Source organism: Myzus persicae, unplaced genomic scaffold (genome assembly GCF_001856785.1).
Source record: "Myzus persicae strain clone G006 unplaced genomic scaffold, MPER_G0061.0, whole genome shotgun sequence".
Lineage (NCBI taxonomy): Eukaryota > Metazoa > Arthropoda > Insecta > Hemiptera > Aphididae > Myzus > Myzus persicae.
In genome coordinates, this window is record NW_019103875.1 from 14,702 (window position 1) to 40,063 (window position 25,362).

A 25,362-nucleotide genomic window follows, 5' to 3' on the forward strand; every position below is an offset into this window, starting at 1 on the left:
TAATTTTTAGTGCATTAAATTCACAGCCTTGCTCATAAGTCATAAGTATTTCATATACCTAGTGTAACCAAAAAATCTAAAAATTATAAAAACACAGTACCAATGTATTTTAAGTTAAAATTTGGACGAAATTAGATATTTAAATGAGGAATAACGTTCTTAGTGGGTAATTTTTTTGTAATTTAAAAATATTATTTGTGGATAGGTACCTACTATTGAAACTTGTAAAGTATATTTTTACATTAAACTCACACATGAGGTTTTAAAAAAATTAATTAAATTAGTCATCTGCTTATTACCATTTATTATAAATTTCTTAATATTATTTTTATAATAAATAATACTACTAATATTTGGTAGTAAAATAAATTACTTTAATATCAAAAGTATTATAAAATATATTTAGTTGTAAATTAGTAAGGTAAGCTGATATTCAGAATCGTTTTTCGTATACTTACTATTAACTAATTACCTACCTACCTATACAATGATTTTATATCGTTAAATTCAAATTTAACACATCCATTACTGGCTACTGCAGTGACCTCCATTGACACGCCTACTGTACAGCAAAGTAGGGTACTCACTTGCCCACCTTTTTAAAATGATATCTGAAGACTAAAAGTATTAATAGAGTACGCTAAGGTCTATGATAGATTAAATATCGTCCCTTTTATAGCTGAAAATCTCGGCGCTCTGGGCTAATGTCTAGTAGGCCTATACAATTATTGAGTCATGTGTCCGCAGTGTAATAATATAATAATATAATAAAATATTTAAATACCTACCTGTCACGAGAGCTACGTGACTGCAAATCGGTCAAGCCCGTCGGCCGTGGGCGTAAAGCCGCCAACTGTATTGTATAGCCATATAGTCAAATAAAATATAGACGTACCTATGTAGGTTATTAGATATATTAGATACCTGTGTCCTGTTTTATATTTATTTTGAATTTTGTACGATACGACATTATAGGCCTAATTTCTTAATACTTTCATACTCTGGGAAATTCAAAAATAATAAATCACGGTGTGTGACTTGTTCATTTTTCAAAAAAATAATTTGCAAAGTGAAAATCAAAATTCCTCGATTGTAGGAGAAACTTCGTTATCAACGTCATACACTGGTCGTTATCACAACTCACAAGATGAAAGTAAGATATATTCAATATTCATCAATCATCGTTTCACTTCTGAATCTGAAACGAAAATAATATATCAATAGGTTCCTATCCTCACATTTGGAATGTCTTACAACGTAATGTTATTTTTGAAACATCTGAAGTAGAAATGTTATCCATGGAAATTGCGGTCGGTGAACCGCTTTGGTTAACTGCACAAATCTTCGATCTTCACTGAGACAGGTCAAAAACGAAAGAACACATAACAGACATGGTCCACTATATTGTTTTTCGCTTGCAAATTTCCCGATAGACTTGTTTTTCGGTTAGTATTCAAGTATGGTTTTCGTGCACAACATTTGACTCGCACCTTATTTTTAGACCCAACAAATGAAATGCGTTTCAACAAACAGGAGATGATCACATTGGCTCAGCAACCGTCTAATAAATTTGACAAAGAAGGGTTATTATTTGTACGGGAACGCCAAGAAGGGTTTTTCAGAAGAACTGAGAGTGAGTATTTATAATTTGACTCATTGGTAACTTTAAAATTTTTAAGTAAATAAAATTAAATCAAGTGTAACTAAGTACAAACTTACCATTCATATTCCCTTAGAGAGTTACAATATTGTTATAATCTAATATTGGCATAGTTAACATCAGCTTGGCATGTTTATATATGAATTGTGTGTGAGTACATCATTGTTTGGAATTTTGCATGATACATTTTAGTATTTTTCAATTAATATCATTTTTATTGTATTGGTTTAATAATTCTCATAAGTTTTGGATTTAAACCATTAAACATTGTGTGTAAAAACATATTGGCCAGTTTTGAAATAACTGAAAAATATTTAACAACCCTAATTAACATAATTGTTTTAACAATATAAAAACCGCTAAACGTATATTTAAGAAAAAATAACTGATAATATATGTCAATATTGCCATGAATAAGTTATTAGGTAGATACGTTTATTATTGTTTTTATTAAGATTTATGACTGTAATAAATACATACCTACATAATAAAATTTAGCCCGATAATATGTAATGTTATTGTAAACAAGTTCAATCTACATCAATAAATAATAATTCATTTATAGATAAAGATTATAGTAATAACAGAGAATAACAATTATTCTGTGGTAATAATATGTGTTAAATGATAACAATACAATTTATTTATTTATTTGATCACTAAATAATTTTAGATTCCGTTTTTCTAGAACATTGCAGAAGTGTCACTAATGGGTAGTTACTTCATTCAAAAATTTCATGCAGTAAGCAACTTTACTTATTTGTGTTTGTGGGATTAAGCTTTGTATATGAATAACTAATGCTAAATTTTTTAAACAAATTTTACTAAAAAGTTTTTATTATTTAATAATATCAACATAATATTTTTATATGGCATTACAAATTTATTGAATGTATTTTTTGTTCTTTTTTCTAATTATACTTTTTCTTTATTTAAAGAATCTGAGCTTTTGAATTTTGATAAACGATTATGAAATGAGAAATTCTTAAACATTTAAAGACAAGGGTTTGAATGTTTGATGTATAATATAGCGTTTGAAATGTGTTATTGTGAATATAATTTATTTGATTATTTTTTAAAAATCTTACTTGTAATTTTTTACTACTGTACCTAATTATAGCCCCGCAGATCTACAATAAAAAGTAATAAATATAAAAATCAATTTAAGTAAAAATATAAATTGGAATTCTAATGATTAAGGTTATTGTGGTAAAATAAAAATTAAATTTTATGACTAGATTTCACATTTTTATAAAAGAAAAAATAATTATGTACATTTTTGAAATTATAACCTATGTGTGGTTTCTAGGATTGTGAATTGTGCTATTTTTGCATACAACAAAAGAAAATCTAATTATTGCATTTTGAATTATTTGTTTTTTGTTTTGGTTAAGAGACGAGAAGTCTTATGTTTTTTCAATCACAATTGATTTTTAGACTATTAGATTTATTTAAACAATTTCAGAGAGAGATTCAAAACGAAGCAAAAAACGGGAACGTCTAAGCGATTTGAACTGTTATGGCGGATCACATAAAGGTATATGATTATATGCATTTAGAATACTTAAATAATTATATAATACATAAACAAAATATGAAGTATGTTAAGTGGTTTATTTATGATAGAATAATAAAAAAGTATACCTATATATTTTATTTGAGCCAATCTGGTTTACAATGTTGCAAAATAACATCTGTATAGTCTGTATTGTAAATACGCACAACTGCAAATTTAAGATAGCTGTAAACAAAATTTAATTTCAATATCATTCCCAATTAAACTAATCAATCTAGTATTTATGTAAAACAATATACATGTCTACATATATGTAATATGTATTTTTAAAATTGTATTATTAGCTAAAACTTTTAATTAAAAATTTTGATTTGTGATTGGTTTTTAATGGTTAATTAATTCATCTAATTAAATCTAGGGAAATTATTAACTGTATTATTACAATGTTTATAAGGCATAGTTTTCCCCACCTATGTATTATAAACAGACTGTACATATAGTTGTCCATTAATATTTAGCATGAAACTTATATATTGTTGCATGACACATCCATATGCAACCCATTACTAGCCAACCTAACAGTTAATTGTTAATTTATGTTGAAATAATCTTTGAACCTTTAGTTTCTTTACATTGCATGTTGATAAGTGATAATTTTTTATGTCAAGACTCAAGGTAAAATTATTAATGTAACTAATACAATAATTTTATTTTTTCATTTTTGTTCTCATATAATTATGAATATAATAATATTATACCTACAAGCATTTCTTATTGTATTATCATTTTTCAGGTCAGAATCGTTTTTACATATTTATTTAAATCTATACAATATAATACATATACATAGGGGTGCTCTGAATTTGTTGGCATATAAAGCTCCAGTTCACTTACTTCATAATATTTTCTTTTTAAGTTAAAATTTAAATAAACACTGTTAAAGTACATATTTGTTTATCTTAAATAACCAATTTTTATATTACATGTATCCTTTCTGAAACCATCATCTATGAATTCCCACATTAAAAACACTGGGTATGTTTAGATGTGCCTAATGTCTATAGTTCAATCAGCCACACCCGTACACACACCTATGAACATATATTTATTAGTTTAATTATTGTGTTCAACAGATTATTTTGATTAATTGGTGATTATTTCAATTTATCAGTGTTAAATATTGACTATTATAAAGTTAATAAATGTTGAAACAAAAAGTAAATTATTTTAATTAATTTCATAATATTATTATTATATTTGTTTTTAATGTTAAATGTTATTATAATATATTGTGCAGTATTATTCATAATATTTTTGATTCTATACATTTTACTTAAATAGCCACTATATGTTCATGTTAAATAGGTACCTTATAATCAAATTTCAGCTTACAATATTTTATTGATAACACTAATATGGATATATTTTTTTTTTAAAGCTAATTTTGAGCGTTGGTGTCGTTTAAGAGGAAATTTGCTATTTTATCTTAAGTCTCATGATCAGTTATCAGATTTACTTGGTGTTATTGTTCTACAAAATTATTCAGTACAATTAGATGAGTCTCCTCCAGAAGGACCATTTAGTTTTCAAATAGGTAAACAATTTTCCAGCTCAACGATTTTTATTTGTTTAAAAAACATGATAATTAAGAAAAAACTAATAATTTAAATTAATAGTATTTGAAAATGGTATTTGTCAACAAATTGCTGCACATACAGAGCCAGAAAGAGATTCTTGGTTAGAAGCTATAAAGCAAGCAAGCTACGAAATCATGCGGGCTAGACTGTTGGATTTAAGAAGACAATTAGAAGTAAAACGAAAGCCAGATTTAGATATTAATATGTGGAGATTACGTAAAAATCAACCTAAACTAGGTACATTTTAATACATTCTTTACCTATTTAAATATATTTTTTACTTCCATGTTTTATATATGGTCATATCCATATTTTAGATCTAACAAAGGTACCATTGTGCGAAATATGTTTTTCTTGTGACAACCTGATGTGTGATGGGCATGGGCGTTCTCCAAATCCAGCAATTGTTGTATCAATTTGTGTACCAAGTGAAAATGTTTGGATAAACTATGCTAACACAGAAGTTATCGTTGATAATAGTAATCCAACATTTTTGAGAACCATATGGTTACAGTGCAGTGATGGATTAACTGAGGATTGTATCCTTCGAGTATCAGTCTATGATGTACGAGAATGTATTTCTGGAACTGCTGTGAAAATGGGACATTGCGAAACAACACTTTGTTCGCTGTTAGAAACTACTCATTCGGGAAATAATGGCCAACGTGTTCGTTTGCCCCTGTCATCACCAAGTATTAGATCCGATTTAGATAAAATTATTGGTTTTGTGTCCATGACAATTTGCCGTCCAGACAAACAGATTGGACATAACATGAGTACAGAGTCCACACCATGCAAATCATTAATGTATAGCAATCATAACTTTCCTGTGAGTTAATTAAAAAAATATTGATTAGAATATATTCATAGAATATAATTTTTAAAATTATTTTAGATGGTAAATCATCGAAGAACACAGTCATTACCTCCAAGACTTGGATCCAGGTTACGTGTTCCATTACAGAACTATCTGTATTTATTATTTGATAATGTATCATTTGTGACTTATCGTTTTCATTCTGGCCTGAGGGGTGATATATCTGTTTATGAAATAATGGCTGAAAGCAAGTTATGCTTTTATTTACCACAGCAATTATTGTAAGCATTTACTCATCTAATTTAGTAGACAACAAGTAAAAATTAACCATTTTCATTTATAGAAACATATGGATACTTGAAGAAAAAGAACTTTTACAAGAAGTGTCAGGAATGGGTGAATTATCTGAGCCATGGCATTCAAAACAAGTAGAACTACTTGACCGACATTTGCAACTATTACATTTGTATTCTCAAGCCAAACAAAATCTTGAAAATCAAAAGGGTAAATTTTTAACACATACTTTGATTTTGAAGATTATTTATCATACATAATAATCTTCCAACGTATTTCATCCATATATATCATTTGTTAATTATTGTTTTTATTATGCAGTGTTTGGTGAGTTCCTTATAAAAAGGAATTTGTTTTGTTTCTTGTTCCTTAAAAAGAGGTATTTGTTCCTTTTTAGTTCCTGAGTTCTAAATAAAATAAAAATTCTTATTTAACCAGTTCTTATTTAATCAATGTTTTATTTCAGATACCTAGGTACTTAGGTACCTAACTTTTAATTATACCTATACATACCTAAAAGTACATTTATGATTTACTATTTAGTTTAGGAATATAATATCAAATATAATTTTTTTCTTTTATTCATCTATATTTATTATTTTTACTCTCTATTTTTTAAACAATTTAAATTAATATTTTATTATATGATTAACTTAGATACTCCATAACGATCACTAATTGGAAATATACACACTAAGAAAAAAATATTTTGATTTTAATTATTTACATATCTGTGTTAACTGAAACTCGAAAGGAATGAAAAAATTCATTATTTTTCTTTGAAAAAAGGAACTTATTTATTTTCACCATATTTTTTTATAAAAAGGAATCCGTTCCTTTTGGAACTCTTTCCTTCCAAATACTGTAAGTCTAACTTTCATCTAAAGTTTAGAATATTAGATGTTAACTAGCTATTTGATAGACATATTATATTTAGAGTCTAAACAATTGTCTTCTGTAAGAAATCTAAGTCTAAATTTTTTTCAGGTATTCATTTTAAACCAAGTTCGCGTAAAAACGACCGTTCTTTAGAATTTGCACCAACAAACTTACACCTACAACGCATTTGGGTTCAAAATGATACACTAAAAAAGAGTGGATTTTATGATACAATCACAGTTGGCGCATTTACTGCACATTCCCATAAGTCTAAAACTGGAGGATTGATAAAGTAAAACAAATTTCTAAGAAATTTCTAAACATTTATGTTTCTAATAATATGTATGGATATTTTAGATTATTACAACAACTCAAAGAAGCACCACTTAAAACAAACGGCCATGCCATGGCCAGTAGTAAAATTACTATGGCGTTTGATGCCATTCAAGCAATTAAACTTCTAAGACGAGAGGTAGTAGATGCAATGAAAAGTTTGTTAAACTTAGCTAAAGACAAACAAACTGCAGGGATGATGCCAATTTGTAATGATATGATATCCAAAGTAATTTTATTTTTTAAAGTCACTATTTAAAACCTTTTTGATGTTGAGCATCATTTAATAAGTTAATTAGTTGTGTGCGCTTAATAAGTTTAGCTTTATTAGTTGCTTATAATTATTCACTACTATTTGTCATATTTAATTATAAATGAAATGGCTAATCCTATTGAGCGTACATAGTGGTGGACTGAAGGGTTCAATTTTGAAGCAACTGTTTCAAATTTTCAAAGCGGGTGGTGCCACCCTGTGACTGTGGTGCAGAATACATGCTAAGACCCGACTTCTTGGTTCTTTCGGCCACATTTTATTTACATCATAACTTATTATAAGTAAAAATGGTGGGGTGGTGGTAGTAAATACTTAATTATGAAAATGCCTCATTTATAATTTAAGTTCAGTCTGCCACTGAGTCTACATAACTATAGAATGGTCTTAATGATATTGTAATACATATAACATTAACATATTATAATTTGTAGACTCGTATTTTGCTAAGCCTTTGGGATCCAAAACTTGTTGAAGAAGCGTTAAATTTTATTGAAGAACATAAAGTGACTCCCGTCTTGAGTGATGACAATGAATCCATTAAACATCCTTCAAATTATCATGTATCACCATTTAAACGTATAGCAAGCCAGATAAATTTTGATTTACAATCACCAGATACTGAGGATTTGTATACTCCCGAAAGCCCAAAATGTTTGAGGCATTTGATGAAGTTTGATTCAAAGGAAATCCAAGAAGAACATGACTTTAGTGGTAATGAAGACCAACAACAGTTTATTGTGTTTCCAGAATCTAAAGGTGAAATGGATAATAGTCAAGAAGATGCAAACCATATTTGTGGTATGTTTTTGAATCAAATTTAACATTGTACTATATATTTTATGTGTTTAAGTGCTATAAAAATATATTTAATTTTAGGTTCAAAAGAAAATTCTCTTCCGAATGAAAGCAGCAACGGTATGAAAACGGGTCAATTTTTGGACACTTACTCAATGTGTAATTCACCGTCAGCTAACTATTATAAGCCTACTGAAGAACCAGAACCTTGGGAACTTACTCAGTTGAATATTGAAGCCAGTATTATGTGTCTTGTCAGCAAAGTTAAATTTTTGTGTGGCCGTTGCAATAGTCCAGCAGTGAGGTTGAGGTCTCAAAGAAGTCGAAGTTTTCTTTCAAATTCATCAACAAATCAAGTAAATATTTATACATTTTATGTTTGCTTTGATACTTAGTTAATAATATTTTCCATATAATATACATTTTGCTACAAAATAAAAATATAAAATATGCATACAATGTCTAATATATGACAAAACTATTATTTGCTATTTAGTGTTTATAATCACTCAAAAATATTTTAGGCAACAAATTGTCATCAGCCTGTGAGCTTAGATTCTAGAATCACTGAAATTGACAATAACAAAGCACAAACAACTAATAACAAGTGAATATATATATTTTTGAATCGTTTACTAAGTCACAGGTAGAATATAAAAATATATTATTCCATGTTTTTAGTGCACCTTCTAGAAACAAGTTTACAGAAGGACTTGATTTTAATCTTATGACTGATTGGGGTTCTGAATTAAAGCCAAGCATGCGTAAACTTCGTCAAGCTATGGATGGACTTTTAAAAACTGCTAGACTTACGCATAGTGTTTTTAGAGTACAAGAGGATAAACGGTCAGCTGAAAGGTCATGCAATGTTCGTTACCGTAGACATGTTTGTTTTTCACAAGCGGTAATTAAAATAAATAATTGACATTACATTTTAAGAATGCTTAATTTTAATATTAATTTTGCTTTAGTTGACTGCTCTGGTTAGTGGCTTAATGGCAAGATTGTGGTGTCAAAAACCTGAACCCGAATTCCTGTATGTATTGTCTTCTATTGGTTGCTTAGCCTCTTTTGAATGTCTATTGAGTTACTATGGTAATGAGATCGACATGTGGGGTGACATGGCTGTTGCCATTGAAGATCTTGCCACTGTAAACTTCACCTTATTACCACTATCACAAGCTGTTAGGTATTATTTATTAAACTATAAAAATAATATATATTTAATAGTATTTATTTAATAATTCACATTATTTTTGTAGAGAAAATCCAAAAGATGAAATCATGCCACGAATTGTTGGTTCTAAGAATTCTTTATGTGTTTTATTACCAGTTCCAGATTTAATTCAATCTTTATTACCTTCTAAAAACATTGCTCCGTTTCGGGTCACGCCTGTTTTTTTTAATATGGGTATTAATGAAATGGCAACCATTGCAGAAAACCTTGGAAATACAAAACCACAGGATAGCAGCAATATTGACAATTTTGAAAGATTAAATGAATTCTGTTCGAGATATCGAAAACTTAATATATCCAATAATGGTGATTGTGAGCGACAAGGCACTTCTGTTGCAGAACTAATGAGCAATTTAAAAGATTCATTACAAAGTAGTAAGAGTAAAAATGTAGAAATACTGCAAACAGCAGCTATAGTGTGTCGTCGTTTAAAAGGTAAAATTATTATATAAAATATCTAGTATTACATTTAATGATATTGTTATAATATATTTGCACACTACTTATTAATGATAATTATTGATTATAATGTTTGTATTGCTTTTATTTAAATTTGTTTTTCAATCTGAATAATTCTGGGGGCATAAATGCTTTTATTCTAACTATAATTACTTTTAGGTTTAAGATTTACAAGTTGTAAAAGTGCTAAAGACCGAACAGGTATGTCTGTTACACTAGAACAGTGTTCTATTCTGAATTTGGAATATGGACTTGCAGAAAGTGAAATTCAAAGAGCATTAGATTGTATGAGAAGGTATATATTATTTTTTGATTATAATAATAAAAAAAAAAAAGATAAAAATACTTACGGTTGTCATAATAAGCCATGTGAATGTGCAATGTTTTTCAGTGAGGGGTGTAGGAGAGAAAATGCATACAAAAACACTGGTGTCAGAAAATATGCATTTAACAGATTGCAACACTTCACCTTACCACAAATGTACAGACCTCCGGCAGGTACTTATGGATCAAGCCAAACTTAAATGGTTACCATGGTTGCTATACCATTTTGTTATTTATTTTATTTCATTTTTCATTATTGATTTTTCTTCCTTTCAATTGACAAACGAAATTGTTTTAACTTAATAATGTTCCTATACTGAGACTGCTGTCTGACGTACTTAGAACCTCTGCGAATAATTTTTGGAATAAGAAAAACTCACTGCTGTTATCAATATCATTCATATTCTGAATGGGTTTTATTTTCAAAAGAAAGAATAAGTGCTAATTAATTTACTTAATTGATCACGGGGTTAGATAAAAGTAAATGAAGTACAGTAGATCAAATCACGCAGAGAGGTTTTAGTCTGGGTTAAGCAAATTAGCGATAATGGTTGATTTTGTCCTAAGAATTTTGTCCATAATATATGGTTGTCTGTCTTATCCAGTAAATGGATTAAATAGCAAATTCTGTATTAGTTATGTACGAATTAAATTAGTCATTACTTGCTAAATACTTATTGACTTCAAACTAGTACTATAGCAGTATGACTAAATGCTTGTTTAGTCTGATATTCACACAGGATTATAGAACTATATTATTTAATTACTGAAAAACATGATATTTATAGTAATTGCTATATTGGTACAAAAATTTGCAAACAAATGTACTCATAAGTCTGGTCGCTACTGTATCATTTGTAAAATATCTATACTCTATTCAAAATGAGGAAGGTTAGGTACCGGCTGGCTAATTTTTGCGATTTCGTTCCGAAGCTTTGCCTTGCACATCTGCGTTTATGGAAGAAGCATCTGCGCGCCATAGATAAAAACGGCTGTCTTTCTTATTTTGAGTAGAGAATAGGAGTCTCATCATTAAACAAACATTTGCTCAAGTTTTTGAAAATGTAACAGGAAACTATACTACCTTAAAAAGAAGAATAATTTGTGTGGACTATATAAATATTATTAATTGTTCTTGGAATTGTGACCATGCTGCATATAATTTTTCTACCAGACATCATATTAGTCAGTCCTTGTTGTTTTTTTTTTGTAGACCCAAATGTAGAAATTTATAAAAAACAATTTGTTTTAATCTTTACACTACTCTGTATTTTAGTTAGCAAAGTGAACTTACGAATGAGTTCTAAACATTATAATGTAGTATACTATTATATTTAATTGATTTAAAACTCAACATAATAATACAACTATCACAAATGTTAATATTCTTGTTTCTACTACTCTTAATGGGAAAATGGTTTTTTAGAAACTTAATATTGCAATTATAGGATGAAATATTTTATTTTAATTAATAACAATTTTTTTTAAAAAGTTATTTAATTTGAGTATCTTGACTGTTTTATTATTGACTATAAATATATAAATCAGAGGCTCCAGCTCAGCCAAGAGTTCAGAGGGATTGATTAAATTTGATATGTAGGGCTCCTCAAGCCCCCATACTTATTTCATTTTTTTCAATAGTTGTCAGTTTTTATTTTTTTTTAAATTTTATTTAATGCTTATTTGACATTATTATTAATATGAAGCTCAATGGGAGGTGAAGGATCCCATAAAAAATGGTATTATTTTATAATCTTGTCAAAACTATTTGAGAATATAAATAATATGTCTTAAAAAGTTAGAACTATACAAAAGCTAATATATTATATTGAGATTTGAAAAACAAGAAAAATGGAGAAATATATTGCCATTGATACTTTTTCGCTCAATATTTTTGCAAATCCTTTGTATTCCAATTGTATAATATCAAAACGACACTTCCCCTCAATTCGCATAACAATTACATACACATTAATAATCTAAAAATGTATATCATGGCATACACATAAATGTACATAAAAATTCTATCGTTGTTTTGCATACTTGTTGTGTTTAGAAAATATTATAGAAAATATACTTCAATACATTTTTCCCGAGTAAAATATAAGTTGCATTGCCTTGATATTTATAATTTGTGACTCCAATATTCTAATAAAAAAGCAAATTAAATTAAATTTTGAGACAAACATTTTTCCTCCTATAATGAACTATTTTAGAAATAATTTTGACTGTGTATCATAGTATATAATAACAATAACAAATAATTGTATAGGTACATTATTAAATTATTTCATTACTAAATAGTAAATACTAATTGTATTTTGGCATACATGTGCTGGATTGCATGAATGATCACTAAACATTTAACGAATCAATTGCAAGCCATTGGTCCCTTAAACATGATTTAGCAGCCCGGTGTTGGTCCATTCAATTTTGTTGAACCATTGAATCAATACATTTTTCATTCAATCTGGCATAAATGTATTAAAAACTGAAATTGATACAATTGTTATTTTTCAGTCTTCTGTATAGCAGTAGATGATAACAAACAATTTGTATAATTCAATTTTAACTTAAGAAAATAATTATAATATTTAAGATTAATTTTAAATAGATTTAACCTAACCTAACCGTTAATTAAAATGTTTTTTATAAAACCTTAAATTACATTATATCAATTATCTATCAATGTTATGTGTCTATTTCTTAAGACACAATGTGTGCCAAGCTTAAGTAAAAAATTGTTGAACATTAATCAATTAAATTAAAGTTTACAATTTAACAAAATACTTAATATTATGGAGTTGAGCACATGTCTTCCTGTCATTGATATCAAATCATAGATTCTCTTTTATTTATGGATATAATCATGTTGCTCAAAACGTACTACAGAACCTTGAAATTATGATATATTTATTATATTAACTTACTTTTAAGTTATTTAAAAATTAAATTTACAACATTCAGATATAACTTAACATTGTATTTGTCCCATGTATGATTTTATGTTATTGATAAATGTATATCTATAAGTTTATAAGTTTTGTTTCGTTGGATTTTATTGTTAACTAACTTATGTTTTTAGTCTGCACATCTTTATTTTTGAAAATTATAGCAGAAATGTTACCATCAACTGGATGATTTAGAAATTTTCAACAAATTTATCATTTGTTGTGCAATTCATTTTTATTATTTCTTCTATGTAGTATGTTTATTTATACATTATTATTTATTTATAAATATTATAAATTTTTATTTTTTAAAGTTATTGCATTGAAATTATTACTATTGTTTTTTTTCTATTCTTGTTATATTGTTTCTATTCATATTTTTCTGAAATACCTAACAAACAAATTTTATTTCATAAATCGAAGGATTTTTTTTGTATTATGATTATATTATTTAATAGCTCAGGCTTACCTTTATGTACTTATTAAGGTTTTTGACATTTTATTGTATTTATTTTGTTGTACCAAACTATTATGCAAATAGTTATATTATTTGATGTGCAATTAAATTGTTTTAGATAATTTTGTGTTTATCATTAAATAGTAATTACAAATATCGTTCAAGTGTAGAATAAATCACAATGTACAATATTTATATATTATGAAATACTATTAAATTTTGTCTAATGCCACTTAATTTGTTTTTAATTACTAATTATTACTATACTTAGAATATTATGTTTATAAACTTAAATTATTTTAAATTATTTATCAATAATTGATGGCTCATTGTCAGTAGTATCTTCTATTTCGCATATTAGATAATAATCTGTTTTTACAACCTTGTATACAGTATACTTAACTAATCCTTTAACATCCTGGCCTGTTATACTATTTTTGTTAAACAAATATATTATATACAATATTTATATTAATGGCATTTGATTGGTACTATAAAGTATATTGTCACTATTTAATATTAATTAGTGTTTGACAAATAGTCAGCTGAAATAATTTGATTTTGTTTTTAAAATTAAAATAATTTTATAATGCTAATACTTTTTTGAATTTATGATATAAAACAGTTTTACTCTCTTCGTGGTAGGCATATTTTAAACTATTATTTAAAACAAATTGTCATTAGATATTTGCCTAGTTCAATATTGCAGGATTTTTTTTCATAGAATCATCAAAAATATTATTTCTGTTTATAATAATTAAGTCTTTTTATTTTTATTAATTGCAAAAATAAACCAACATTAACAACATGTTCATATTGTATAAAACAGTAAGTAAAACATTTGGTAAAGAAAAAAAAACATGTACAATTATGAAAATATATCAAATATACAATAAATTTATTTTATAAATACATTATTAAAAATTAAAATATAAAATTAACAATAGTGGTCACTTAAAACCACAATTCCCCTAAATCACCTTCGGTCTTAATATCCAAGCTGTCATCATGAGGACTGTCTTCATCCGAATCACTGATTTCCAAATCATCTTGGATATTTGCGCTGCCATGGTTTTTATTACTTGACTCTGAGAGATCTTTTTCATCACTTGTGTCTAGATTACGACTGCCTGTAGGTAGGAAGTCTGAAGGATCATAATTTGGATCGAGGTCCATGCTTTCGTCGGCTATTAAAAAAACAAAAATTATACGCTGTTAGATTAGTATGATATTCGTATTTCACCTTGGATATGATTGGAGAAAGTTTCAGGAGCAGGATTGTATCCCATGTTACCGAGCAAAACCATGGCTTCAGCAACTTGTTGACTGTCATCGTCTGGTGGATTTTCTCCAACAACTTCCATGAAATCATCTTCTTCGCTCGAACAATGTAGATCTAAAAACAAATAACAATAAAATTTAAAATCATGTAATAAACATTTTTTTTTTTCTGAACAAATTACCATCTTCTAATATATGATTAGTTTCTGTTTTGAAATTACTATCTGGATCCATTTGGAATTCTATGTCTTCAATGTTCACCTTGTGTTCTCTCGGTGAATTTAAATTCTGAAAATCGTTTAATTTTGAATGATACAAAATGTTTTATATAAATGTGTACAAAATAATAAGGTAACATAACATACATCTTCAACATCTTGCATATCTCCATAATCATCCTCTGCGGCAGAATCCATTTCAACCTGTTCTAGAGCTCGAGCCTGAACTAAACTGATATTTTGTTCCACTTGGGTCAAGTATTGATCAAACTGAAATTGATACAGTAATAAGATTTTTGTTTCAGAATTTATTGCTTAAATTACTTACCTCTTCTAATGATTCTGTGGCCACACTTATTAACTTTTTTGCTTGTTGTGTAAAGTCTGAATCTTCACCATTATATGCAACACTGTTTTCAAAAATTAAATTTATGTCAGCCAAAAATTCCCTACGGTTATGATACTTATGACCTGAAAAAAGTAAATAATATGTAACACATGATGTTATAGATATAGAGCATTGCATATAACTAAAGTTGTGTATATTTTTTGCTGGTATGGAGCAGAATTTTTTTTATAACATAATTTGCGGTCTTTTATTAATACATTTTTAGTATCAGTCATGTTTCAAGTCTTCAAGAAATAAGATGACTTAATATTTTCAATCTGTATACTATATTTTGAGTAAAAATTTGGTCAACAGATGGGGCAGCTTTACCTTTCCTGAGCACACACCTATGTACGTACTATCCTAAAACCAAGTTCTAATAATTTTAATTGATTAATAACTCAACTAAGGTATTTAAATAATTATGATATTGCAAGTTTTAATTTAACATGTAGTTATGTCAGTATTTATAATAAGGATCTTATAATTTAAAAGAGATTTTTATAAGTGATGAGTTAGAATGTAGGAAATACGTTTATTTCAAGTTATTGTGACCTCTTACTACATGTTATACTATTAAATTGTCCACCTTCTTTAAGTATCACATATTAGCTTTGCTAAGGCATACTCAAACCATAAAATAGACACAAAATCGAGCATTCTAACCTAATGCACAAGCACCTCATGATTGGACGAAAACCACCAGTCTGAGTCTCGGGCCCCTTATCTACAAGACCCAAATGAATAGATATTAGCTCTATCTTTCATATAATCTATGTAAGCTCCTAGCATCAGACAAGATATCATTACTCAACTCACAACATTTCTTAATTTACTAGGATAAATTGGTTTATTTTATAGTACATTATTTGAATAGTGAGTTACCCTAGTATGATGTTGTGTGAATATTTAGAATTTTCTCTTAATAAAACCTATTTTTTTTTCATCTTGCTGGTTGTGGGCCACGTTTTACAAATGTATATTTTGATTGGTCTTCCTAGTACTAGGTTTAACTGTTGCTTCGGTAGAAACTGGCCCGATTAACTTAGAGAGCTCATAACTGTATAATAATAATAATACTCACTAGAAACACGTGAAGCTATAGTTTCTAAATCAATTGGTTGTTTAATGACATTGTAATAATCCTTGACTAATTTACGATTGACTGGCTTCATGAATGGCCATGCTTCACTCATAGTCTTCACTTTACCAACAACATTATCCAATATAAATGTTAAAGCCACTTGGTCATTATCATCCAACAGTGGGTTGATCGCTTTTTCCAGTAACATAAGACGTTCTTCTTTTTCGTGTAGACGATCTACACAAACACCCAACATACGACGAGCAGCAACAGTTAGTGAACTCTTGGCACCTAAAAATTAATTGCCCCTTTGTAAGTAATAGATTTAGTTAAAAATATATACTGTTGTAATTTATTCACCATTGTACAATGTAGAATTTTCAACAATTTGATTGACATCAGAAAGAAATTCTTCACGGTTCTGATATTTTTTCAAATGAAGTCCATCTCTAATAGATTGTAAATCCATTGGTCTCTGTACTATATTGTAGTAATCAGGCACCTTCTGTGAAATACAGTTTTTAGGTGAACTAAATCGATGAATTTATTCATAACTAATAATAATAACAGTTACTTTACCTTAACATTAACTGGATAAATAAATGGGTGCACGTCAGGCATACCACGCATTTCATTTAATATAGATTCAAATATTGTTGATAGAACAATTAATGGGTCAGTACGGCGTCTGTTGGCAGAACGATCAGGTTTCTTTAAATAATCACAGTGCAGTTCATTCTTACGTTTCTTGTTGCGCGATAACGCATCTTTGGGTACTTTCAGAACTAGTGACCTCCTTTTTACTTCTTCAGCATGCTAAAAAACAAACAAAAGTAATTTAACATATACAGTACATGATTAAAATGTAAGTGCATGCTAACTCATAGTTAAAACAAACCTTCAAGAGTTTACTGGATAGTGTGACTTTTGTTCCGTCTACATTAACCAAATCTTCGTCCTCTACATTCATTTGTTTTTCGATTTCTTCTTCTTGCTCCTCAGTAAGAGCAACATTAACTGACGCGTTAGGATTTAGATTGTACTGAGGACAGGCTTTGTTTGTTCTCATGTGACCAACATTACCACATGCTCCACATCTGACTTTTAAGTCAGGCTTCATTTTACTGGGTTTTGGTTTACGTGGTCTTGGAGGTGTGGCTTCCATGCGTGGCTTAGGTATTGTGACTGTGCCAGAAGTGGGCATTGGCACATCATTACTCAAGGAATTGCTTTTGTTGACCATGGAGTAACCAAAACCTTAAAATGAAACATTAAATATAACAACACTGAATATGTGCATCAGGTAATATGAAAATACCAGGCTGTGGTCTGGTGTTATTAGAAAAACGTTCACGTTCTTGATTCCTTTTTATACGTCTCAACTGTTCTTGGATTCTTCGTTTTTCACGTTTCATCTCTTCTTTCTGTGCTTCATCCATAAGTGCATACTGACGAATAAAACCTTCATCTCTCGTTGTTCTTATTTTTAGATAAGCATCAATAACACCCGGTTTACGTACAACTTCTGTTCTAGTGTACTCTTTCCCATCTGATCCTTGAAATGTTCTATATATCCTAAGAACACGACCTGTAAGCATAATTAAATGTTTATTTTCTTTACTGTTATTATAATAATTGTGTTCCATCATACCTGGTTGACCAGTAGATGAAAACTGCATACTATCATCATCATCCATTTTCTTCTTGTCTCTTTTACGCAAGTCGTCATTGGAGGAGCACCCCATGATCATTTTACGAAGTTCATGACGTTCTTGTTCTTCTTTTTCGAGTGACAACTAGATTGAGTAAAATTATTAATATTAATGTAATATGTATTCAAGAAGAAATTAAAATACATACTTGTGTGCTTGTTTTTTTATTTGACAACATATTTTCAATGTTTTTTCCCATTTCTTCAATGTCAGAACAATCTTCTTCATCAAAACTTTCTCCTTCGTCTGTGGACAACAATTCATGAGATGAAAGCACTCTATTTTGTAAATCAAATATTCTTTGGCATTCTTCTTTGTATCTAAAATATATTGATAACAATGTAAAATTTAATAATAACTATTAAAAACAATTAAGATTACTCTAACATCAAAATAAAATAAAAGAGAAATAATACAAAATAATGATCTTACATTTCATAATACATTTTTTAATAGAATGGCCCTAACTTTATTAAAGAATTAATGTTTTAAATTCCTAAGAGATCCACAAGACATCATCATCTCAAATATCATTTATCATTATAAAAATGTTGTAGTACACACTTAAGCCACTTATTAGAAAGACTTTTGGTGAAATATGTCAATTAATCAATTGTTTCTTATTGACGATGGGTTTCTATTAATAGTAGGTTGGTCCATTCCCAGGCATATTATTTCAATAATAACACGAATGTATCAAATTATCCATGTTCTAAATAAGCAGCTTCCACTGTATATTATATCATATTATGTGATAAAATTATACAACAGTAAAAGAGTGTTTTGATAATTGATGTGTAAAAATAAATATTATTTTTATATTGTATTTGAATAATTTTTACCTTTCCTGGTGTTCAGCAATGGAAAAACGATTGCCTCTCGAAAATTTTGTCATTCCTTCTTCACCAGCTTTAGCTTTTTCAGTAGACAAAGTTCGAACTACATCAATAACTTCCCATCGGGACAATTTTTTTATTTCTTCTTCAGGTACTGCAAATTTTCTCAATAAAGCTTTTGCATTATTTAATGACAATCGTCTTAAATCTGCATCTGTTCCAGTCACCATACGTTTAGGTTGAGCTTCTTGTTCTTCTTTATTTAACTAAATTTAATATTAATTATATTAAAAATACAAATGTACAAATGTTTTTAATAAACAATAGTTAATACAGTGATCTAATAATATTTAAAATGGATAAAATTTATACAAGATATTAAAAATAACATACCGTTGGTTTGTTAGGTACTCGTACATATGAAAATCCCTCTCCACATCCAGTGGGATCTGCAGGACCAGTGAGTTGAAGTAGACACTTATTTTTCATAGCTTGTATGTATGCTCGAGTTGTCATCCAAGGTGCAACTTTAATTTCATCATCCATTTTCAATTGCATTTCTTCATCATCGTCTTCTAAGCTAGTTAAAATAAATTTTTCTCCATAACCAGCATCCTATAGAAACATTGATAAACAATACAAATTCAATAAATTAACTGAATTTCTAAATTACTTTAAGTCTCTGTTCGGCTGCAATCATGCTAAAATAAGCACAACATTGCTCTGGTGATACCATGGCACGAATTTCTTCTTCCGACGGTAAACGGAAATCAGGTTTAATTACCCACCAATTTGAATCAGAACCTATAGTATTAAAGTATAAAATACATTATTTAATTTTGTTATTATTAACTATATTTATTGACTCCCTCTAATTATCATTACTTACCAGTTCTTTTAAAATCTGCACATAGCTTAAGACGTTTACGAATACTACTTTCTGAATGTGATGGAAATGCTTTTTTAATGTCATCCATTTTTATACGCCTTGGATAATCAGTACTTTTCCAAAATAATCGATAAATAAAAACCTACTCAGAAAAAAAATGTTAAAACAAGAATAAATGAAAATAAAATGTAGTTTTTACCTGTAAAAAATCTCTCACAAAATTGTTAGCTCGTTTAGAGTTTGGACCAGGAACTTCATACAATGGACAAAGTTGGCCAGAAGTAAATAAAGCATCTATTTCACGTATATAATAGGCATGCCTGAAAAGTAGAAAAAATGTAATAACTAATAGAATATTTGTAATTAGCAACTTAGAAAGTTGATATAAGTATTAATAGGTAATATTGTATCTTTCATTTTTGAATACATTTCAGCAAAAATCAATGTTAACTCTAATTTATTGAATTTAATAGAACAAGAAAATAAACTTCAGTTACCTTGTTCTTATGAGTAAGAAATCATTTTCTAAAGGCTTGTGTTCATATATTGGTGTTCGGTATAAATTATTTTCAATAACTTGAATTGTCCTACCAGGTGATAGAACACCCAAAAATGGTGAAGTATGAGCATAGGCAATTTCTCCAAACTGTAAACTTGGTGGACCCGGATCTTTACCAATTTTACGTTTATAATAATTTTTAATTTTAGAGCACATTCCAACCTAAAAAATATTTGAATATAAAATTAATAATCACATTTTTAGTTAATACACACACACACACACACACACACATATATACATACTTGATTCAATAAAGGTGGGTGTTCTTCACAATACTCAACAAGAATAATTGAACCATCTCGGCCAGTCAAATCATCTGGTGTTCTCATGAAAAATACATCACCTCCACCAGAAGCTATTCGTTCTTGTTCTCTAAGCTAAATTAATAATAGGGTTGTTAATTTATGGTGTACTTAGCATAAATAAAAAAAGTGTACATCGTTAGAATGTTGTGTAAAATAATGTTCTGGATGTACAACATATTAGTACCTATATGTTATTCATTTAGACATTTGATTCAATATTTTATTTACCTTCGCTTTCTTTTTAATGTTTTTCAAAAGAGGCTGCACAGAATGAAATATAGGCTGAGCAACAGCACCATGAGAATAACGTTTCATAGGAGGACGATGGAAATTTCTTAAACGCATTGGTCCCATATGAGTTTGTATAAATGGGGCTTTTAACTCAACAACAGGCGTTGAATGTTGGATAATATTGCCACCCCCAACTTTAAGACGTAATGATGTTTCCGATGACCTTGGTTGATAGTAACTGGAAGTTTTACAACAAATTATAAATTCCAAATTTTATATTCAATAGTTATTAAATAAATCATTATAGGTTTAATATGGAACAGAAAATCCTTATTCTATTTATACACATACCAGTCATTTGATACATTAAATGGATCTCTGTCTGGAGACTTGGGTGGAGGCAATGGAGTATCTTCTTCGAGAACATTAATCACTCCAGCTTTACCAAGTAGAAGTTTTGATTTTTTAACATGCGGATGAGGAATTTTTACTTTAACTGGAGTAGCATTATCTAGTCTTTGTTTTGCAGGATCTACATCATCAGGAACACCTAATATAATGTTTTCATCATTGGGGTCTAATGTTAATATTTTTGGACGAGGTATCTTTTCCATATTTTTAGCATCCCAAATGATCTCATCTTCCCAAGTACCATAAACTAATTCTTCATTCTCTACTGGAAATATAGAATACCAGGTATCATCTGCGGTATCATTTATTGGCTGCTGCTTTGAACCCCTTAAAATGATATAAAAATATAAGTTAACTTAGTAAATAAACATAAAAAAAAATATAAACAAGTAACAAAATTGTATCATGTACTGAGACACAGAGAAGCTATAATCCAATATGACCAAATAATATAAAATATTCACTCTTAGACTGGTCCTAGTTAGTGATTCAAGCATAGGCCAATAGACAGTTGGCAGCTACCAGAAATGTATAAAATACCACCCGTTGAATTAACAACACAAGGGAATAATATCTTTGGATTAAGAATTAAAAAATTTTTTGTGGTAAGTCTTAAGCTTTGTCACAGAAATATTTGACGGAAACACGTGTTTTCGACATTGTTTCCAATTTCCCGTCAAAAGCGGTAGCATATATACTTGTTTTACACATCCCTGATGTCATTTACAAAATTTTATTTTGCCAAGTTCGGCATATTTACAGTTTTTAGTGCTATGTTGCTTATTTTAAATTTGAAGTGCAATTAGTATTAAACTTGTTTATAGAGAAAACTTACATATTTGATTTAGGGGTCATTTTGTTTTGTGATTGTGATACATTTATGTTGGATGTAGCTAATCGTACTGAACCACCTGCAAGAGGAAGCATTCCCTTTCCAGGCTGGCTAAAAGCCTGAGCAGTACGATTAGTGCTACTCGGTACCCATCCAGCAGCATTAGTCTTGCTATTCAGTTTTTGAAGAACTTTATGTTTAATATCTTCTCCATTCCATATTATATCATCTTCCCAATGCAACTGACTAACCATTAAATAGGCGTCTTCTGGATATGGATTTTCCTCAGCATTGTTTCCTATGTCTTCAGTCTGAAATAATGATCAAATTTTGGTACTCAATTAGTAATCGAGAAAAATCAAGCTTAGAATGAGATTTATATCAAGACAATTATTTATATTATGTACAGACAATGTATGTGTACCAATCAATTAACAGGACAATTGTATTTTTTTATATTGCTCTAATTGGTAGATTTGTGTATTCGAAATTCATACATTTTGTTTTTACTAATATTTTGTCTAATTGATTTGAACATTAAATGTTATCCTGTATTTTTTTATATTTGTATCATTAATTAATTAATAATAATAAAATAACATAATTTTATCATTTTTTATTTGACTAAAAATACTAAACGAATATCCAATACAGTAGGTCACATACTAAATGCATATTTCAATTTTAATAAATAGTAGTACTGAAGAGGGCACAACTTGATGGTAATAACATTATCTGTGTTCTTGTGTTGGTTTGTATAATAGTTCAATTTTTTAACAAGTAATGCATATATAATGGAGTGTAAACTAAAAATGCTCATAACTCACTTAAATATTAAACTATTGTAAAAAACCAACGTAGGAACACAGATAATGTTCTTACGATCAAGTTTCATATTAGATGAATTCACTCTAGTTTTTAAACTAATGGACTTAAACGTGATTTGCTGAGCATGAATTTGCTGTTACGCACTTGCAAAATGGATACAACACATGCGGGTGTCCTCTTAAGAGTTCTAAACTTTAAAAAAACAATAATTTATTATTTTGAAATTGAGAAACAATGCTAATAGTATTTTTAATGAACTTCAAAAGATTTGAAGGGTAATTAAGACTGAAATAATTTGAAAGAGAGTGAACATTATATAACAAATTAGGCAAATTAGGTATCTACATTTCGCTGTTACTATTAGTTTTATTCCTAAAATAATAATAAAAATAAAAACAATAATATAAATCCATACAGATTCCTAAACTTCGGCCAATGAGAGAGCGAAGACCAAAACTCATCTGTTCTTGCACATTTGGTGGTAAAGTGGGAGAAATTGGGGTTATGAAACTGTGGAGCTCAATTATATGCGTGAGTGAAGGAGTAGCACTCTGCCAGTGGTGGAGGTATAGGGTTAAATAAGATATAGATAATAATGTATTTTTTAATAATTCTGGAAGAGGAAAAAAATTGAACCACTATTTGAAGATGATTGGCACTAACAATTTACTGAATACTAACAGACTGTAAAAATACTATCCATACTCTGTTCCAAAAGAGAATATCGGCTAAGATAGGCTAGAGCACATCTCTCACATTACAGCATTACATAGGTAATAACAGGTAAAACAAGAAAAAAGTGCACGGAACTGGTTTGGTCTCTTTTGTAACACAGTATAGAAATTACTTTTAGTTTAAATATAGAACAATTTATAAATTGCATACATACTTTATTGTCTTTAAGTTTAAAACCATAATCAAATTCTTCTCCATTTTCAGGAACTCCCAACATATCATACCACAATTTAGCTGGACCACCTCTCCAGTATGCTTGATTGTTCGAACCATCTTCATTTTCTTGTCTGTTTGGATTAGTTTGTTTAGAAAAACTTTCAATTGGTTGTAAAAATTTCTCCTGAAAATTAATAATTATAACAAATTCAATAATAACATGTATATTATATAGAAAACAACCTCATCGTCACAAGCAATAAATTCAGGGTCTGGCAATGAACCATATTCAAGACATAGGAGTTGAGGTTTGGTTTCATTATCAGAAGAATTATAATCATTTGCATCACTATGTCTTCTTTTTTTACGTTTCGTTTTGACGTTTCTCCAAACTTTAGGTAAACGACTTGATTTATTGGGCTTAAACAATCTAGAAAACCTTAAAACCTATAACCAACAAAGAATACAAACAATTAAAGGAATATATGATTTTTATCATGAGCATCAATATTACTTTTCCAACTCTAAAATCAGGAAATAATGTTGTTACATCAACGTTTTCATATTTTGAAGGTAACATAGCAGCCAGTGGTGTTTCTAGCCGCTTGGATTTATCAGTTTGTTTATCGTTTTGTTCATTGTCACCATCGTACCCACTCTCCAAAACTTGTTGCTTGAAGCCAGCCGTTTCTTCAGCTAATTCCTCTATATCAAAAAAATCTTGAGCGGTAGGCGACTTCTCTTCAGTGGTATTTGTGTCTTCATGACCATTCTCCATTCCTCGAAGTTCAGATGAGTCAATGACCTCGGACACCATCGAACTAAACCCAAGCTTGGACAAGGAAGCCAAGTATTTTTTTGTATCTTTGTCCAGTAAGTCATCATCTTCAAGTTGCCCGCTCTCATCAATGTTCCCAAACATAAAACTTGTCAAGTCGAAATCACCCTGTTGGGCTTCGGAACTGCTGTCGTCATTCATATTTAAACCGGCGCACAACTGACCACCGTTGCGAATTAATTATCTATTTCATAATTTAGAGAAAAATAGTTAACACTTAATACTTAAGTATAACTTACTGTGGAACTCAACAACAACCAACAACTGCACAGAAAAAGATTTAAGGTATAATGTTTATGGCTTAATAGAGATAATATGCTGTAAATAACAAAACAATGATAACGGTACAGTTAGGAAATCTAGAAATGTCAAAAACCAAGCAACTATCATGATTTTTGTGATTCTAGGTAGCACTGTTTGAAA

The 25,362-nt window shown here is 28.9% G+C and overlaps 2 protein-coding genes and 1 long non-coding RNA gene across 9 annotated transcripts; 1 reads left to right on the top strand and 2 right to left on the bottom strand.

Annotated features, from left to right (window-relative positions):
• The first annotated feature begins 1,337 nt into the window (after positions 1-1,337).
• LOC111035743 (type I inositol 3,4-bisphosphate 4-phosphatase) lies at positions 1,338-13,315 on the top strand. Of its 4 annotated transcripts, XM_022317492.1 has the most exons (18): positions 1,338-1,445; positions 1,502-1,633; positions 3,126-3,197; positions 4,615-4,770; positions 4,853-5,050; positions 5,131-5,642; positions 5,709-5,911; positions 5,974-6,134; positions 6,912-7,095; positions 7,161-7,365; positions 7,842-8,208; positions 8,287-8,561; positions 8,730-8,812; positions 8,887-9,109; positions 9,177-9,394; positions 9,468-9,877; positions 10,061-10,196; positions 10,293-13,315. In XM_022317492.1, the coding sequence occupies exons 2-18, from the start codon at positions 1,516-1,518 to the stop codon at positions 10,423-10,425; spliced, it is 3,654 nt and encodes a 1,217-aa protein (XP_022173184.1). In that variant the 5' UTR covers positions 1,338-1,445; positions 1,502-1,515; the 3' UTR covers positions 10,426-13,315. The 4 variants fall into 4 exon arrangements, with proteins under 4 accessions (XP_022173184.1, XP_022173185.1, XP_022173186.1 ...); XM_022317493.1 differs by lacking the exon at positions 3,126-3,197; XM_022317494.1 differs by lacking the exons at positions 1,338-1,445; positions 1,502-1,633; positions 3,126-3,197 and adding an exon at positions 3,736-3,851.
• LOC111035744 lies at positions 1,444-10,335 on the bottom strand. 2 transcript variants are annotated; one of them, XR_002604674.1, is made up of 4 exons: positions 10,252-10,335; positions 3,305-3,401; positions 1,720-1,963; positions 1,444-1,561 (listed from the first exon to the last, which is right to left on the bottom strand). It is a non-coding gene; the product is annotated as an uncharacterized LOC111035744 (long non-coding RNA). The 2 variants fall into 2 exon arrangements; XR_002604673.1 differs by lacking the exon at positions 10,252-10,335 and having other exon boundaries at positions 3,305-3,488.
• A 1,199-nt stretch (positions 13,316-14,514) lies between the features above and the next one.
• On the bottom strand, positions 14,515-25,243 carry LOC111035737 (transcription initiation factor TFIID subunit 1). Of its 3 annotated transcripts, none has more exons than XM_022317482.1 (25): positions 24,616-25,243; positions 24,345-24,548; positions 24,100-24,285; positions 22,386-22,693; positions 21,491-21,877; positions 21,137-21,377; positions 20,846-20,980; positions 20,539-20,762; positions 20,241-20,361; positions 20,042-20,183; positions 19,826-19,956; positions 19,546-19,767; positions 19,159-19,418; positions 18,465-18,636; positions 18,256-18,400; positions 17,923-18,192; positions 17,503-17,861; positions 17,184-17,420; positions 16,965-17,106; positions 16,605-16,895; positions 15,461-15,603; positions 15,280-15,402; positions 15,097-15,202; positions 14,877-15,029; positions 14,515-14,820 (listed from the first exon to the last, which is right to left on the bottom strand). In XM_022317482.1, the coding sequence occupies exons 1-25, from the start codon at positions 25,078-25,080 to the stop codon at positions 14,588-14,590; spliced, it is 5,400 nt and encodes a 1,799-aa protein (XP_022173174.1). In that variant the 5' UTR covers positions 25,081-25,243; the 3' UTR covers positions 14,515-14,587. The 3 variants fall into 3 exon arrangements, with proteins under 3 accessions (XP_022173174.1, XP_022173175.1, XP_022173173.1); XM_022317483.1 differs by having other exon boundaries at positions 14,928-15,029; positions 16,965-17,109; XM_022317481.1 differs by having other exon boundaries at positions 16,965-17,109; positions 24,616-25,080.
• Between the last annotated feature and the right edge of the window lie 119 nt (positions 25,244-25,362).

Bases quoted from the DNA above. Each gene is read 5' to 3' on its own strand.
- LOC111035737 (XM_022317481.1), bottom strand. From the start codon at position 25,080: ATGAATGACGACAGCAGTTCCGAAGCCCAACAGGGTGATTTCGACTTG. The intron at 24,549-24,615 runs GTAATATTGATG...TGTTGGTTATAG, and splicing joins CTGATTTTAGAGTTGGAAAA to GTTTTAAGGTTTTCTAGATT. The intron at 19,768-19,825 runs GTAATTTAGAAA...ATGTTTCTATAG, and splicing joins CAGCCGAACAGAGACTTAAA to GATGCTGGTTATGGAGAAAA.
- LOC111035743 (XM_022317492.1), top strand. From the start codon at position 1,516: ATGCGTTTCAACAAACAGGAGATGATCACATTGGCTCAGCAACCGTCT. The intron at 8,209-8,286 runs GTATGTTTTTGA...ATTTAATTTTAG, and splicing joins AGATGCAAACCATATTTGTG to GTTCAAAAGAAAATTCTCTT. The intron at 9,878-10,060 runs GTAAAATTATTA...AATTACTTTTAG, and splicing joins AGTGTGTCGTCGTTTAAAAG to GTTTAAGATTTACAAGTTGT.